This window comes from Leuresthes tenuis, unplaced genomic scaffold (assembly GCF_036924035.1).
Source record: "Leuresthes tenuis unplaced genomic scaffold, fLeuTen1.0.hap1 SCAF_18, whole genome shotgun sequence".
Lineage (NCBI taxonomy): Eukaryota > Metazoa > Chordata > Actinopteri > Atheriniformes > Atherinopsidae > Leuresthes > Leuresthes tenuis.
This window is the reverse complement of record NW_027325372.1, coordinates 33,044,713-33,061,962: the sequence shown is the minus strand read 5'-3', so window position 1 is coordinate 33,061,962 and position 17,250 is coordinate 33,044,713. Positions and strand designations below refer to the sequence as shown.

The following is a 17,250-nucleotide window of genomic DNA, read 5'->3' as shown; positions in this document are numbered from 1 at the left end:
AGCTCTGGGCTTCTTCACCTTGGGGTGACCTTTAACCTTTAACATGCTAACTGAGGCCTGTAGAGTCTGAGATGTAGCTCTGGGCTTTTTGACCTTGGGGTGAACTTTAACCTTTAACATGCTAACTGAGGCCTGTAGAGTCTGAGATGTAGCTCTGGGCTTTTTCACCTTGGGGTGACCTTTAACATGCTAACTGAGGCCTGTAGAGTCTGAGATGTAGCTCTGGGCTTTTTGACCTTGGGGTGAACTTTAACCTTTAACATGCTAACTGAGGCCTGTAGAGTCTGAGATGTAGCTCTGGGCTTTTTCACCTTGGGGTGACCTTTAACATGCTAACTGAGGCCTGTAGAGTCTGAGATGTAGCTCTGGGCTTTTTCACCTTGGGGTGAACTTTAACCTTTAACATGCTAACTGAGGCCTGTAGAGTCTGAGATGTAGCTCTGGGCTTTTTCACCTTTGGATGACCTTTAACCTTTAACATGCTAACTGAGGCCTGTAGAGTCTGAGATGTAGCTCTGGGCTTTTTCACCTTGGGGTGACCTTTAACATGCTAACTGAGGCCTGTAGAGTCTGAGATGTAGCTCTGGGCTTTTTCACCTTGGGATGAACTTTAACCTTTAACATGCTAACTGAGGCCTGTAGAGTCTGAGATGTAGCTCTGGGCTTTTTCACCTTGGGGTGACCTTTAACCTTTAACATGCTAACTGAGGCCTGGAGAGTCTGAGATGTAGCTCTGGGCTTTTTCACCTTGGGGTGACCTTTAACATGCTAACTGAGGCCTGTAGAGTCTGAGATGTAGCTCTGGGCTTTTTCACCTTGGGGTGAACTTTAACCTTTAACATGCTAACTGAGGCCTGTAGAGTCTGAGATGTAGCTCTGGGCTTTTTCACCTTTGGATGACCTTTAACCTTTAACATGCTAACTGAGGCCTGTAGAGTCTGAGGTGTAGCTCTTGGCTTTTTCACCTTGGGGTGACCTTTAACATGCTAACTGAGGCCTGTAGAGTCTGAGATGTAGCTCTGGGCTTTTTCATCTTGAGGTGAACTTTAACCTTTAACATGCCAACTGAGGCCTGTAGAGTCTGAGATGTAGCTCTGGGCTTTTTCACCTTGGGGTGACCTTTAACCTTTAACATGCTAACTGAGGCCTGTAGAGTCTGAGATGTAGCTCTGGGCTTTTTCACCTTGGGGTGACCTTTAACCTTTAACATGCTAACTGAGGCCTGTAGAGTCTGAGATGTAGCTCTGGGCTTTTTCACCTTGAGGTGAACTTTAACCTTTAACATGCTAACTGAGGCCTGTAGAGTCTGAGATGTAGCTCTGGGCTTTTTCATCTTGAGGTGAACTTTAACCTTTAACATGCTAACTGAGGCCTGTAGAGTCTGAGATGTAGCTCTGGGCTTTTTCACCTTGAGGTGAACTTTAACCTTTAACATGCTAACTGAGGCCTGTAGAGTCTGAGATGTAGCTCTGGGCTTTTTCATCTTGGGGTGACCTTTAACATGCTAACTGAGGCCTGTAGAGTCTGAGATGTAGCTCTGGGCTTTTTCACCTTGGGCTGACCTTTAACCTTTAACATGCTAACTGAGGCCTGTAGAGTCTGAGATGTAGCTCTGGGCTTTTTCACCTTTGGGTGACCTTTAACCTTTAACATGCTAACTGAGGCCTGGAGAGTCTGAGATGTAGCTCTTGGCTTTTTCACCTTGGGGTGACCTTTAACATGCTAACTGAGGCCTGTAGAGTCTGAGATGTAGCTCTGGGCTTTTTCATCTTGAGGTGAACTTTAACCTTTAACATGCTAACTGAGGCCTGTAGAGTCTGAGATGTAGCTCTGGGCTTCTTCACCTTGGGGTGACCTTTAACCTTTAACATGCTAACTGAGGCCTGTAGAGTCTGAGATGTAGCTCTGGGCTTTTTGACCTTGGGGTGAACTTTAACCTTTAACATGCTAACTGAGGCCTGTAGAGTCTGAGATGTAGCTCTGGGCTTTTTCACCTTTGGATGACCTTTAACCTTTAACATGCTAACTGAGGCCTGTAGAGTCTGAGATGTAGCTCTGGGCTTTTTCACCTTGGGATGAACTTTAACCTTTAACATGCTAACTGAGGCCTGTAGAGTCTGAGATGTAGCTCTGGGCTTTTTCACCTTTGGGTGACCTTTAACCTTTAACATGCTAACTGAGGCCTGGAGAGTCTGAGATGTAGCTCTGGGCTTTTTCACCTTGGGGTGACCTTTAACATGCTAACTGAGGCCTGTAGAGTCTGAGATGTAGCTCTGGGCTTTTTCACCTTGGGGTGAACTTTAACCTTTAACATGCTAACTGAGGCCTGTAGAGTCTGAGATGTAGCTCTGGGCTTTTTCACCTTTGGATGACCTTTAACCTTTAACATGCTAACTGAGGCCTGTAGAGTCTGAGATGTAGCTCTGGGCTTTTTCACCTTGGGGTGACCTTTAACATGCTAACTGAGGCCTGTAGAGTCTGAGATGTAGCTCTGGGCTTTTTCACCTTGGGGTGAACTTTAACCTTTAACATGCTAACTGAGGCCTGTAGAGTCTGAGATGTAGCTCTGGGCTTTTTCACCTTTGGGTGACCTTTAACCTTTAACATGCTAACTGAGGCCTGGAGAGTCTGAGATGTAGCTCTTGGCTTTTTCACCTTGGGGTGACCTTTAACATGCTAACTGAGGCCTGTAGAGTCTGAGATGTAGCTCTGGGCTTTTTCACCTTGGGGTGAACTTTAACCTTTAACATGCTAACTGAGGCCTGTAGAGTCTGAGATGTAGCTCTGGGCTTTTTCACCTTGGGGTGACCTTTAACATGCTAACTGAGGCCTGTAGAGTCTGAGATGTAGCTCTGGGCTTTTTCACCTTGGGGTGAACTTTAACCTTTAACATGCTAACTGAGGCCTGGAGAGTCTGAGATGTAGCTCTGGGCTTTTTCACCTTTGGATGACCTTTAACCTTTAACATGCTAACTGAGGCCTGGAGAGTCTGAGGTGTAGCTCTTGGCTTTTTCACCTTGGGGTGACTTTTAACATGCTAACTGAGGCCTGTAGAGTCTGAGATGTAGCTCTGGGCTTTTTCACCTTGAGGTGACCTTTAACCTTTAACATGCTAACTGAGGCCTGTAGAGTCTGAGATGTAGCTCTGGGCTTTTTCACCTTGAGGTGAACTTTAACCTTTAACATGCTAACTGAGGCCTGTAGAGTCTGAGATGTAGCTCTGGGCTTTTTCACCTTGAGGTGAAATTTAACCTTTAACATGCTAACTGAGGCCTGTAGAGTCTGAGATGTAGCTCTGGGCTTTTTCACCTTTGGGTGACCTTTAACCTTTAACATGCTAACTGAGGCCTGTAGAGTCTGAGGTGTAGCTCTTGGCTTTTTCACCTTGGGGTGACCTTTAACATGCTAACTGAGGCCTGTAGAGTCTGAGATGTAGCTCTGGGCTTTTTCATCTTGAGGTGAACTTTAACCTTTAACATGCCAACTGAGGCCTGTAGAGTCTGAGATGTAGCTCTGGGCTTTTTCACCTTGGGGTGACCTTTAACCTTTAACATGCTAACTGAGGCCTGTAGAGTCTGAGATGTAGCTCTGGGCTTTTTCACCTTGGGGTGACCTTTAACCTTTAACATGCTAACTGAGGCCTGTAGAGTCTGAGATGTAGCTCTGGGCTTTTTCACCTTGAGGTGAACTTTAACCTTTAACATGCTAACTGAGGCCTGTAGAGTCTGAGATGTAGCTCTGGGCTTTTTCATCTTGAGGTGAACTTTAACCTTTAACATGCTAACTGAGGCCTGTAGAGTCTGAGATGTAGCTCTGGGCTTTTTCACCTTGAGGTGAACTTTAACCTTTAACATGCTAACTGAGGCCTGTAGAGTCTGAGATGTAGCTCTGGGCTTTTTCATCTTGGGGTGACCTTTAACATGCTAACTGAGGCCTGTAGAGTCTGAGATGTAGCTCTGGGCTTTTTCACCTTGGGCTGACCTTTAACCTTTAACATGCTAACTGAGGCCTGTAGAGTCTGAGATGTAGCTCTGGGCTTTTTCACCTTTGGGTGACCTTTAACCTTTAACATGCTAACTGAGGCCTGGAGAGTCTGAGATGTAGCTCTTGGCTTTTTCACCTTGGGGTGACCTTTAACATGCTAACTGAGGCCTGTAGAGTCTGAGATGTAGGTCTGGGCTTTTTCACCTTGAGGTGAACTTTAACCTTTAACATGCTAACTGAGGCCTGTAGAGTCTGAGATGTAGCTCTGGGCTTTTTCACCTTGGGGTGACCTTTAACATGCTAACTGAGGCCTGTAGAGTCTGAGATGTAACTCTGGGCTTTTTCACCTTGGGGTGAACTTTAACCTTTAACATGCTAACTGAGGCCTGGAGAGTCTGAGATGTAGCTCTGGGCTTTTTCACCTTTAGATGACCTTTAACCTTTAACATGCTAACTGAGGCCTGGAGAGTCTGAGATGTAGCTCTTGGCTTTTTCACCTTGGGGTGACCTTTAACATGCTAACTGAGGCCTGTAGAGTCTGAGATGTAGCTCTGGGCTTTTTCATCTTGAGGTGAACTTTAACCTTTAACATGCCAACTGAGGCCTGTAGAGTCTGAGATGTAGCTCTGGGCTTTTTCACCTTGGGGTGACCTTTAACCTTTAACATGCTAACTGAGGCCTGTAGAGTCTGAGATGTAGCTCTGGGCTTTTTCATCTTGAGGTGAACTTTAACCTTTAATATGCTAACTGAGGCCTGTAGAGTCTGAGATGTAGCTCTGGGCTTTTTCACCTTGGGATGACCTTTAACCTTTAGCATGCTAACTGAGGCCTGTAGAGTCTGAGATGTAGCTCTGGGCTTTTTCACCTTGGGGTGACCTTTAACCTTTAACATGCTAACTGAGGTCTGTAGAGTCTGAGATGTAGCTCTGGGCTTTTTCATCTTGAGGTGAACTTTAACCTTTAACATGCTAACTGAGGCCTGTAGAGTCTGAGATGTAGCTCTGGGCTTTTTCACCTTGGGGTGACCTTTAACCTTTAGCATGCTAACTGAGGCCTGTAGAGTCTGAGATGTAGCTCTGGGCTTTTTCATCTTGAGGTGAACTTTAACCTTTAACATGCTAACTGAGGCCTGTAGAGTCTGAGATGTAGCTCTGGGCTTTTTCACCTTGGGGTGACCTTTAACCTTTAGCATGCTAACTGAGGCCTGTAGAGTCTGAGATGTAGCTCTGGGCTTTTTCACCTTGGGGTGACCTTTAACCTTTAACATGCTAACTGAGGCTTGTAGAGTCTGAGATGTAGCTCTGGGCTTTTTCACCTTGGGGTGACCTTTAACATGCTAACTGAGGCCTGGAGAGTCTGAGATGTAGCTCTGGGCTTTTTCACCTTGGGGTGACCTTTAACCTTTAACATGCTAACTGAGGCCTGTAGAGTCTGAGATGTAGCTCTGGGCTTTTTCATCTTGGGGTGAACTTTAACCTTTAACATGCTAACTGAGGCCTGTAGAGTCTGAGATGTAGCTCTGGGCTTTTTCACCTTGGGGTGACCTTTAACCTTTAACATGCTAACTGAGGCCTGTAGAGTCTGAGATGTAGCTCTGGGCTTCTTCACCTAGGGGTGACCTTTAACCTTTAACATGCTAACTGAGGCCTGTAGAGTCTGAGATGTAGCTCTGGGCTTTTTCACCTTGGGGTGACCTTTAACCTTTAACATGCTAACTGAGGCCTGTAGAGTCTGAGATGTAGCTCTGGGCTTCTTCACCTTGGGGTGAACTTGCTGGGACGTCCACTCCTGGGAAGATTGACAGCTGTCCTGAATGTTTTCCACTTGTGAATAATCTTTCTCTCTGTAGAATGATGGACTCCAGATAGTCTGGAAATGGCCTTATAACCCTTCCCAGACTGATGGGCAGCAGCAGCTGCTTCTCTGAGATCATTGCTGGTGTCTTTCCTCCTTGGCATCGTGTTAAACTGACAGAACTTCTGCTTTTATAGAGCTGCTCACACTGACTGATGATCAGTTAATCAGAGCTTTGATCAGCAGCTCCTGGCTGCGACTTACCCTCTTAGTTCCTGTGGAAGCAGTGAGGGTTCACTTAGTTTTTTACACACTGTTTCTCTGTTTTGTCTCTATGTCATGTGTTGGTAATCTGAGGTTGGGTTGACCTCACTTTCAGACCTGTGGTCTGTACTGTGAAGCTGTAATAGCGGCTTCGCAAGTTTACTACAGCTTCAGCTGTGTTCACTTCTTATTGTGGTGAATTACCATGGCAACTTATGCTGGAAAACTAACTAGCTTTGGAGCAGGTTAGGTTTTCAAATAAGACATGAACATGTAAAAGTACAGCCTTCCAATCAATCACATCTTTAAGAAAATGAAAGATAGGGAGAGTATCTACCCAAATTACACTGATTAACTTTCACTCAGAGGCATCTTTGTTAAAGATGCGTTGGCCAAACTGAAGCTTTCACTTGCTTTAAGAATACACCTACCTTACATTCATTTAATAAAATACACAATGTCAAATGCTCAGATCTACTCTGCTTCAAAGATGGAGAAGTGATATTGATCAGATTAGTAATTATCGCATTCACATTGTTGGCATTCTGTTTCTACTTTTTCTGACAGCTTTCCCACCCCCTTTCGCCACAGCAGCTGTGCTACATTTCAGCCTGATAGAAAGTTTTACATGACCATATCAATATTTGGAAAACTTGGGTTAACTTACTAAGTCGATAACCCACACTGCAATATTGCTCAGTGAGATCTCCATTGTCAGGTTTAGTTTAACCAGATCAACAAAAGATACCCTGAGTATGTTGAACCTGGTCGGGTGGGGACAAGAAGTTTCTTTTATTAAACTATTATATCTTAATATGTAAAACCTTTACTTTCTTTTCACATGTGGTTGCACATCATCCAGACCATCACAGACGCTGGCTTTAAACCTTCCTCTGAGAACAGCTGGATGCTCTTTCTCAGCAGTTTTTCCCAGAAGCAGCTGAAACGTGGACTCATCTGCCCACAGAACACGTGTCCACTGTCTTTCTGTCCCTCTGAGATGAGCTGGAGTCCAGAGAACTGGGCCGTGGTTCTGCTCAGAGCTGATATATGGCTTCCTCCCTGTGTGCTATCCTTGTATGATGTCAAATGTCAGTTTTCATGGTGGTTTCTCATGTGTAGATATAGAAAATACATAAAAGTGAAAGTGTCAAGTAAAAAGTAAAAGACTTCTTTTAGCTTTTCTTTTGTTCGATTTATTAATAGGCTTATTTTAGGAATCTGAATATAACACACTTCTCTTTTTTTCTCTCAACATTGCTGCTGTTCTTGTCATTTCTATCATTTTTCTTGATACAATCATGGTATAGAACTCAATGCAGAATCCCAGTTACACAGAGATTCCCAAAAGACCTTCCCTGTTGAAACTTATTTGTCTTGACAGTCGTTCATACCAGGGATTTCTCACAGGACAGTCATGCTGTTCTAAGAATTCGAACAGTTGCCCAACAGGTGAAAGCACTTTGTCATCAGTAACAACAAACGAACTGCTCAGAGCCACAGTGAATTAACAGGAGATATAAGCATCTCCTGTCCTTACCTGCAGTCTGCCACAACTGCATCATGCAGACAACATACTAATATTTTGCATAGTCTCACTGCAGTCAGTGTAGAGATCTTTGACTCAAACAACATCATAAGGAATTCAACAAGTTGGATAGTTGGGGCGTCTCCATAGTTAACAGCTGCAGCCGGGACCTGTTGTTTGAGCCTCTTGGAGTAACTTCATCTGATCCTCAATGGTTTTTAGTTCCTGCTCCAAAGCGGAAACCTAAACACACAAGATGGGGGGGGGGGGGGGGGGGGGGGATGATATTACTAAAATGTAGTAAAAAGATACAACCAAAAAAACACATGGCTTCAGAGTTTTAGTTAAACAATGTAATGGTAACCTACAATTCCAGCATTAAAAGCATTTTTCACAATTAGACTAATTTAACACTTTATTGTAATGTTACTGACGTTAGATAGAGAAGAGTAATATAAACACTTTCCTCTTCTTGGTTAGGAAGTAAACTCTTGTTGTTTTTATGAGCCACCACTTCATTCTTAATCATATTCTAACAACATCATGAGCTCTGCTGTTTGAGACTCTAAACTCATCATGAAAATGTTTACCATGGTACTAAAAGAGAGAGAAATAGAGTCAAGTTCAATCTGACTTTTCTTTGCAACCAACAGACAAAGCAGGATGAAAAGCAGGATGAAAGAATTTCTGCAGTGGCTAAATCTTCTTTTTCTGGATGTGGCAACCATCTTTTATAGAGAGTATATTGTTCACTCCTATAGATTGTATGCACATGACGTCACGGTACCTGGAAGTCGCTGCGGTTACGCATACTGAGTGGCAAAAAGACGAGTGGCAGAGCCGCCATTTTTTAAATATCTAATTATATTAGATATTGAACATGGGGAAGAGCTGCTGTGCAATCGACTGTACAAACAGGTTTTCAAAGGGGTCAGAGCAGTATTTTCGGCTAAAATCATATCATTAAATTACATAAAGTATTGCCAACATTATTTCAGTAAAGCTCTTAATGTTAGCATCTTTCATTTGGCTATATTCATAACCCCAGCTAACTTAAGGTAACTGAAGTACGCAAAAGTAAGTCAGTAAGTCAAGTCAAGTCAAGTCAAGTCAAGTCAGTCAGAAAAAAACAGAGGGGATATCATTTTGAGAAACATTTTATTCTGAAAAATGACCACACAACAGTGTGAAAACATGAAAACTGTTGATTCTTGTGTAGATAAACCTTACACTTAGGCTTCATAACGTAGGCCTATTTGGAACGTGAACTTAACCACTGCATTTGCCGACATATTTTCTCAAAATATTGTTTTTAAATTTGTCATATAAAAATAAAATTCTAATTCTTTCCCGATATCAGTTCAACAAAAAAAAAAACATGAAAAACCACAATGTGCTGTTTTTTTTTTTTTAAATTGTTAATCTGGTAGACTATAGGTCAGACTATGAAAACAGTATATATTTTTTTGTTGTGGTCCTGTAAAATATGACGATATGCTGCTCTGGAGTCTTTTCATTTTTTCTCCATTTGATTTAAGCTTTTGTTTTGGCACAGATGACGCAGACAGGAAGTTGGACTTGTGAAACATAAGAAAATCTGGTTGGTTTTCAAAATAAAACTGCTTCTACAAGCGCAACGCCTCTGACTCGCTCCCCGTAGTTCAAAGTCACAGCACAATCAAAATGAACACAGACCCTTTGTATTTTGGTTGTTAATAATTACGATGTAATGGTGTAATCCTGTCAGCATCTTCTGGGTCTGTTCCGGGGCCTCCGCCCAGTTTGAAGTTATTGACAAACTTCCAAAGGGAGGCGACCAGGAGGCATAATTATTAGAAACCTGAACTACCTCAGTTGACTTCTTTCGATGCAAGGGAGCAGTTCCTCCAGATGGTTGAGCGCCTCACTAAGTATAAGGTTAAGCCCAGCAACTCTTCAAGCAAAACTCATTTCAGCCACTTCTATCTGTGATCTCATTCTTTCACTCACATTCACATATCAAAATCTCCTGTTTGGAACAAAGATAGACCACTAATTGAGAGCTTTGCCTTTTGGCTCAACTCCATCTGTACAGGCTAAGCCTAGACTTAGGCCCCTACGATTGCTAATCAAGAACTTAATTGATGCTGTTGCTACTTGTGTCTAATTAAAATTCAAATACACGTGTTGTTTGTGCTATTTAATGCTCACCACAATGTTCACCACAAGCAACATCTGTTACTTGCAGGTAACGAAACTGCACGGAAAGAGCCTTGAGTGTTGGCTAGTGTAAGTTTTTCTAAGCTTTTTTGCTAATTCAATATCTGCTGTTGTGCAAGTGACTGAAACCCATCCGTGGGTAAAACCTGTTGTCTCGGTTGGGCTATCAGAAATCAATCAGAGTAATCTCTCTGAAACCATTCCTTGGTTAACTCTCAGTGGGCGGTCTCAGCCAAGTGCAATTAGCTAACATGTGAAGTTAGGGCTTGACCTGATGCTAACCCCCCCTCAATCAAAAAACACAAAAGGAGCAAATCCTCTTGTGCAAAAAAAATTAAAACAAAAACTTTAACTGAACAAAAACATCAAACTGTTAAATGTGGTTTGCTGAATATTAGATCTCTCCCTGTGAAGTCTCTGTTAGTGAATGATTTGATTTGTGATCATCATATTGATATATTTTGTCTTACAGAAACCTGGCTGCAGCAGGAGGATCATGTTAGCATTAATGAATCAACTCCCTCTGACTATTTAAATGTTCACGTTCCTCCAACCACAGACAGAGGAGGAGGAGTGGCAGCTATCTTCAGATCAGGGTTACTAATCAGTCCGAGACCCAAGATTAGTTTTAGCTCTTTTGAATCTCTGATTCTCAGTTTTTCCCACCCAAAGTGGAAATCACAAAAACCTCTTGTGTTTGTTGTTGTGTATCGTCCACCTGGCCCTTATTCTGAGTTTCTGTCTGAATTCTCAGAGTTTTTATCCCAGTTAGTGCTGAGTACAGATAAAGTCATTGTAGTGGGTGACTTTAATATTCATGTAGATGTTGAAAATGACAGCCTAAATATTAACTTTAATTCTATATTAGACTCTATTGGATTTTCTCAAAGTGTTCACAGACCTACTCACTGCCTTAATCATACCCTTGACCTTGTGCTGACTTATGGCATTGAGAGTGAACAGTTAACAGTGTTCCCTCATAACCCTGTCTTGTCTGACCTTTTTTAATAACTTTTGAATTTACATTACTTGACTACACGGTTTCTGAGAAGAATTCTACATATAGAAGGTGTCTGTCAGAGAATGCTGTAACCAGATTTAAAGAGTTGATTTCATCATCCTTTTCTTCACTGCCATGTGCTGATATGACAGAGGACAGCTACCTAAATTTTACTCCAGTAGAACTTGACTCTCTTGTTGACAGCACTATAGCTTCAATGCGTACAACACTGGACAATGTTGCCCCTCTGAAAAGGAAGGTAATCAGTCAGAAGAGGTTGGCTCCTTGGTATAATTCACAGCTGCTTTAAAGCAGACCGCAAGAAAGCTGGAGAGACAGTGGCGTTCCTCTAATTTAGAAGAGTCTCAATTAGTCTGGAAAGATAGTTTAATAACGTATAAGAATAAAGCTAGAACTGCTTATTATTCATCATTGATAGAAGAGAATAAGAATAATCCCAGGTTTCTTTTCAGCGCTGTTGCCAGGCTGACAAAGAGTCCGAGCTCTGTTGAGCCATGTATTCCTTTAACTCTCAGCAGTGATGATTTCATGAGATTCTTCATCAATAAAATTGTTTCTATCAGAGTGAAGATTAATGGAATCCTTCCCATTATTATCACTGATGTATCATCAAGTAGAGCAGCTTTAGAACCTGATTTGTATTTAGATGGCTTCTGCCCAGTTGATCTTTCTGAGCTAACAACAGCAATAGTCTCTTCTAAACCATCAACTTGTATGTTAGACCCAATCCCAACCAGACTGTTCAAGGAGGTTTTCCCCTTAATTGACACTTCCATATTGGATTTGATCAATCGGTCTTTGTTGACAGGATATGTACCTCAGACTTTTAAGGTTGCTGTAATTAAACCTTTACTTAAAAAACCTACTCTTGATTCAGAAGTGTTGGCTAATTATCGACCTATATCCAATCTCCCTTTTTTGTCTAAAGTTCTTGAAAAAATAGTTGCAGCTCAACTTTGTGATCATTTACATAGAAATAATCTGTTTGAAGAGTTTCAGTCAGGATTCAGAGTGCATCATAGCACAGAAACAGCACTGGTGAAAGTTACCAATGATCTCCTCTTAGCCTCTGATAGCGGACTTGTGTCTGTGCTTGTCCTGTTGGATCTCAGTGCTGCATTTGATACGATCGATCACAGCATTCTGTTACAGAGACTTGAACATGTTATTGGGATTAAAGGAACTGCATTAGGCTGGTTTAAGTCATATTTATCTGAAAGATTCCAGTTTGTTCTTGTAAATGAAGAATCTTCCTCACACGTTGGAGTAAGTCATGGAGTTCCTCAGGGTTCTGTGCTTGGACCGATTCTTTTTACTTTATACATGCTTCCATTAGGTAACATTATCAGACAACATGGCATAAATTTCCATTGCTATGCTGATGATACTCAGCTGTACTTATCTATGAAACCAGATGAAACCAACAGGTTGGTCAGACTACAAGCCTGTCTTAAAGACATACAGACCTGGATGACTCAGAACTGTCTGCTTTTAAATTCAGACAAAACTGAAGTTGTTCTCTTTGGACCTGAGCGCTTCAGGGAGAAATTGTCTAGTTATATAGTTACTCTAGATGGTATTTCCTTGGCTTCTAGTTCGACAGTGAGGAAACTTGGAGTTACTTTTGACCAGAATTGATCATTTGACGCACATATAAAACTGGTTTCTAGGACTGCCTTCTTTCACCTTCGTAATATTGCTAAAATCAGGAACATCCTGTCTCAGGGTGATGCAGAGAAACTAGTTCATGCATTTGTTACTTCTAGATTGGACTACTGTAATTCTTTATTATTGGGCTGACCCACATATTCTCTGAAAAGCCTCCAGCTGATCCAAAATGCTGCAGCCAGAGTTCTGATGAGAACTAACAGGAGAGATCATGTTTCTTCAGTTTTAGCTTCTCTTCATTGGCTCCCTGTTAAATTCAGAATAGAATTTAAGATTCTTCTCCTCACATATAAAGCTCTTAATGACCGAGCTCCATCATATCTTAAAGATCTCATTGTAAGATATTTTCCTAACAGAGCACTTCGCTCCCAAACTGCAGGTTTACTTGTTGTTCCCAGAGTTTCTAAAAGTAGAATGGGAGGTAGAGCCTTCAGTTATCAGGCCCCTCTCTTGTGGAATAAGCTGCCAGTAAATGTCGGGGAAGCAGACACCCTTTCCACTTTTAAGATTCGGCTTAAAACTTTCCTTTTTGATAAAGCTTATAGTTAGGGATGGCTCAGGTAATCCTGAAACATCCCATAGTTAAGCTGCTATAGGCTTAGACTGCTGGGGGACCTCATCTGTCACACCTTTCCTCACTTTGCTCTCTTTTTCCCCGTTTAATTTCTCAATTGATTTTATGTACATGTGACATTATTGTGGTTATTAACCTATGTTTCCCTGTTCCAACAGATATCCTTTGAATGGTGTTATGGTGTTTTTCCCCCCTCTTTTCTGTCTTCTCAAACCCCAGCTGGTCGAGGCGGATGGCCACCCTTCCTGGTTCTGGTTCTGCCAGAGGTTTCTTCCTGGTTCTGGTTCTGCCAGAGGTTTCTTCCTGGTTCTGGTTCTGCCAGAGGTTTCTTCCTGGTTCTGGTTCTGCCAGAGGTTTCTTGCTGGTTCTGGTTCTGCCAGAGGTTTCTTCCTGTTAAAGGGAGTCGTTCCTTTCCACAGTCGCCTCAGGCTCAGGATGGGAGATTGGACTGAAGACAAGTTTCGGTGCAATCTGTCGGTTTCCTTAGCTAGGATATTAATTTTTTGAATAGGCTCTATATGAATTAATTGGATTATGATTACAATGAATTGAATTCCAATTGGCTTGAATTGGACTATATTACTTAAGTGCCTTGAGATGACAATTGTTGTAATCTGGCGCTATATAAATAAAATTGAATTGAATTGAAGTGCCGTGTCCAATTGTGAGCGCAACATAAAATAAGGGGTTATGGCTGAAGCGTTAGCGGAAGCATCAGCCATTCTCAGGTAAAGACTAGCGTGTCTACCTGCGCGTGTCCACCGAGCAAGGCCACTGAACAAGGCAAACCTGTCCTACTTGCCTCATCCATGTAGCTCTGGCCTCACCACCTACTTTAAAATGTGCCTCAAACCCATTCCTGTTGTCTCCGGCTCGCACAGAAGGTTTCACACAACCAAACGCCACCGCAACCTTAACAACCTCCGCTCTCTAAAGCCCACTTCACTCTGTGACACGCCCTTGTCTGTGGGGTTGTGGAATTGCCAATCGGCGGTAAACAAAAAAAAATTTTCATTATGGCTTATGCCAACCACCTGTCTCTTGACATCCTGGCTCTCACTGAAACCTGGATTAAGCCTGAAAACACAGCTACCCCGGCTGCACTTTCAACCAACCACTCATTCTCCCATACCTCTCGTACATCTGGGAGAGGTGGTGGAACAGGCATGCTCATTTCCAACAAATGGAAATACACCCAACTGCTACCTGAAGCTAAATACAATACCTTTGAATACCATGCCATCCTGGTAACTGCACCGGTCAAAATCTATATGATTGTCGTATATCGCCCACCAGGACAACTCGGTGACTTTCTAGATGAACTCGACACCTTGCTCTCTTCTATCATGGAGAGTGACTTTCCCATAATGGTCCTTGGTGACATGAACATCCATCTTGACAGTCCTAACTCTTCTGATTTTCTGACACTAATGCACTCGTTTGAGCTACAACTGCTCAGCAGTCCTCCGACCCATAAAGCTGGCAAAGTGCTAGATCTCGTTTTCTCAAGAAACAATGCCACCTATCTGTCACACCTCTGCAGTTCTCTGACCACTATTTCATTCAGTTCAGAGTGAGTCTCCTGAGAAGACCGTCTGCTTCTACCCCTATGGTTTCCTTCCGCCACAACCTCCGCAACCTGTCGCCCACCCGCTTCTGCTCCGTTGTTGCCTCCGCTCTTCCAGCCTCCAGCACATTCTCCTCCCTTCAGGTTAATGATGCCACGGAGTCCCTTTGCTCTACACTGAGCTTATCTCTGGATAGTCTGTGTCCTCTATCCACCAAACCCACCCGATCCTCCCAGTCTCACCCCTGGCTTAATGATATTCTCCAAGCGTTGCGCACCAATCTCAGAGCTGCCGAAAGGAAATGGCACAAGTCAAAAGATCCTGCAGATCTAGCTAAACTCCAAGGCTACTGTCATCATTTGCATCCAGTCTTACTGATGCAAAAAAGTCTTTCTACATTGACAAGATTAACAGTACCACTGACCAGAGGTGTTCACAAGTCATTTTTTACAAGTCCAAGTCAAGTCTCTTGCCAACACTAAATCAAATTAGCATTGTACGGAGAAGATTGGACTTTTCCATACATTGTCCAATCTTCACCAAACTTCATAGGCTGCACTTGGGCTCCACCCAGAAGGCATATATGTGACCAAATTTACACATGCTTATAGCGCCACCTGCTGGTGGCCATAAACGTCACTTTTTACGTCCGGCGGTACTACACCTGACTGAGATTCTCACATCCTGCTCTACACTTTGTCAGCACAACTATGGGTGACACTGCTCTCAGGGGTGGTGGGTGTGGGAATGTGGGTGACTCTGATTAAAGGTAAATACCTGTATTTGTGTAACTCACAACAAATGTGTTCATTCAGCAACCTATAGTGCAGAAGTGCGCCGGGGAAAAGGTGAGGCTGATTAAGACATTTCACACTTTACACACAGGGTTACTAACATTTGTACACAGAGACGATCAGGGGCTTGTTAGAAAGATCTTAAGCTGCAGTTTAACCAGCAAAAGGAAGTTACTAACTTTAACCACCGACTATGATGCTGTGAAGACGGAATAGAAATTGGGGGGGCACACGCTCAATGCACGTCACGGGGAATAATATTAGGACAATTACACGGATAAAATTACTCACCAAGAAGCCACCCATCGCGCACAGTGCCAGCTTGTAGTCTGTTCCCAACAATTCTGTTACTGAATGTATGAATCGTGCGTTGAACCAGGCCCCCCCCACAAAGCATTTACGCATCACATACGATCTGTACATTGATGGAATGAAAATGTTTCCTGTTGATATACAAATTCATCATATGATGGTGCTTTTACAGCACCGTGTGTGCAGTCGATAGCTCCGATTACATTAGGAAAACCTGCTCTTGCTTCAAATTGTGCTTTAATGTTGGCCTGTTCAGCTGCATTGTGGGAATTTGATATACCTGCTGAGATGCAGATAATTCCGTCCCACTCAGCTGGCATGGCTCGGCTCAGGGTCGACTGGCACAGTCCCAATCGGTTGGCCAGCTCGCTCTGGAATGCCCAGGTTGCTTAAACCCCAGTGTGCACGTCACCTGTGGTGCAAGCAGTGCATGACTCCTCGCTGTTGCGCTCCAACGCTGACCGCAACTCTGCGCACTTATCCAGGAAGATTGCCCTTAAAACGGCTGATGAGCCAGTTGTCATCATGTGCCAGCAAATCCTCTCTGTCTCTGAACACACGCTCTCTTCGAATTGCACCATTTGCAATGTCTTCCAATACTGCTAAAGCAGCCATTGTTTTTAATGGTATGCACTGCAGCACTTTGCGCATGCTTTTATATCCACTCGTGTATTTGCAGACACATGGGTGTGTTAATTGTTCATCAGTGTTCATTTTTCATGTGTCTCAGATGTGCACATCACTCAGTCTGAGGATAAATTGTGTTCACATTTATTTATTATAACAGTTTCCCAACATCACCTCTAAGTGTCGCCAAAGAATCAACAGCTGTAGAAAAGTGCGTACGACAGCCCTGAAGTTGGCGTGAGGCACCACACATTTCCATGGTAATTTCGCTCTGGATACATATGATCGTTGACGTGAAAAAGTGTGTACGTCACTTTTTTTGTGCGTACGCACCCTTTGTACATGAGGCCCCTGGCCTCTTCTCGTCTGGATCATTGTGGATCTGTGTTGAGGAACCTGCCCGGACTGTGGAGATGACCTGCGGCGTTCTCCAGAGCACAGTTACCGTTGGCTCCAGCCGGTTGTCGCTGAGTCACCTCTTCCTTGTCGCCGGCCAACAAAGATCCAGAGCCGTGGCTGTGTGCCGGGGAATCTCCGCCTGCTTGGTCGTGCTGCGGAGCGGATTGTGAGCTCTGCATCGCCCCGTACATCGCCCCGTGCATCGGTCAGTGCAGCCCTCCTGAATGTCATATTGCTCACAAATAAGACCTTCATTGCTAATGATCTGATCTCCACACATGATTTGGATTTCCTTCTGCTTACGGAGACCTGGCAGAAGCCAGGTGACAACAGCGCTTCCTCTGAGCTCCTCCCACTCGACTACTCTTTCTTCAGTATGCTGCGAGAGTCCAGCCGAGGGGGCGCTCTGGCTGCTGTTTTCAAACAGAGTTTCAGCTGCCGCCTACTCCCAACTAAAAGTTACAGCAGCTTTGAGCTACAGCTATTTTTGGTGCAGTTTACATGTTCTGTACTGTGTG

The 17,250-nt window shown here is 43.3% G+C and overlaps 1 protein-coding gene across 4 annotated transcripts in view; it reads right to left on the bottom strand.

The window, feature by feature from the left end:
* Nucleotides 1-7,194: 7,194 nt before the first annotated feature.
* Nucleotides 7,195-17,250, bottom strand: part of vars2 (valyl-tRNA synthetase 2, mitochondrial) — a 69,006-nt gene continuing 58,950 nt past the window's right edge. For 3 of the 4 annotated variants that reach the window (XM_072370802.1, XM_072370803.1, XM_072370804.1), the window contains one exon: nucleotides 7,195-7,813. In XM_072370802.1, coding sequence (XP_072226903.1) covers nucleotides 7,721-7,813 — 93 coding nt within the window. In that variant the 3' untranslated portion in view covers nucleotides 7,195-7,720. The remainder of the gene's footprint in view (nucleotides 7,814-17,250) is intronic. The other variant, XR_011908399.1, reaches the window with a different exon arrangement.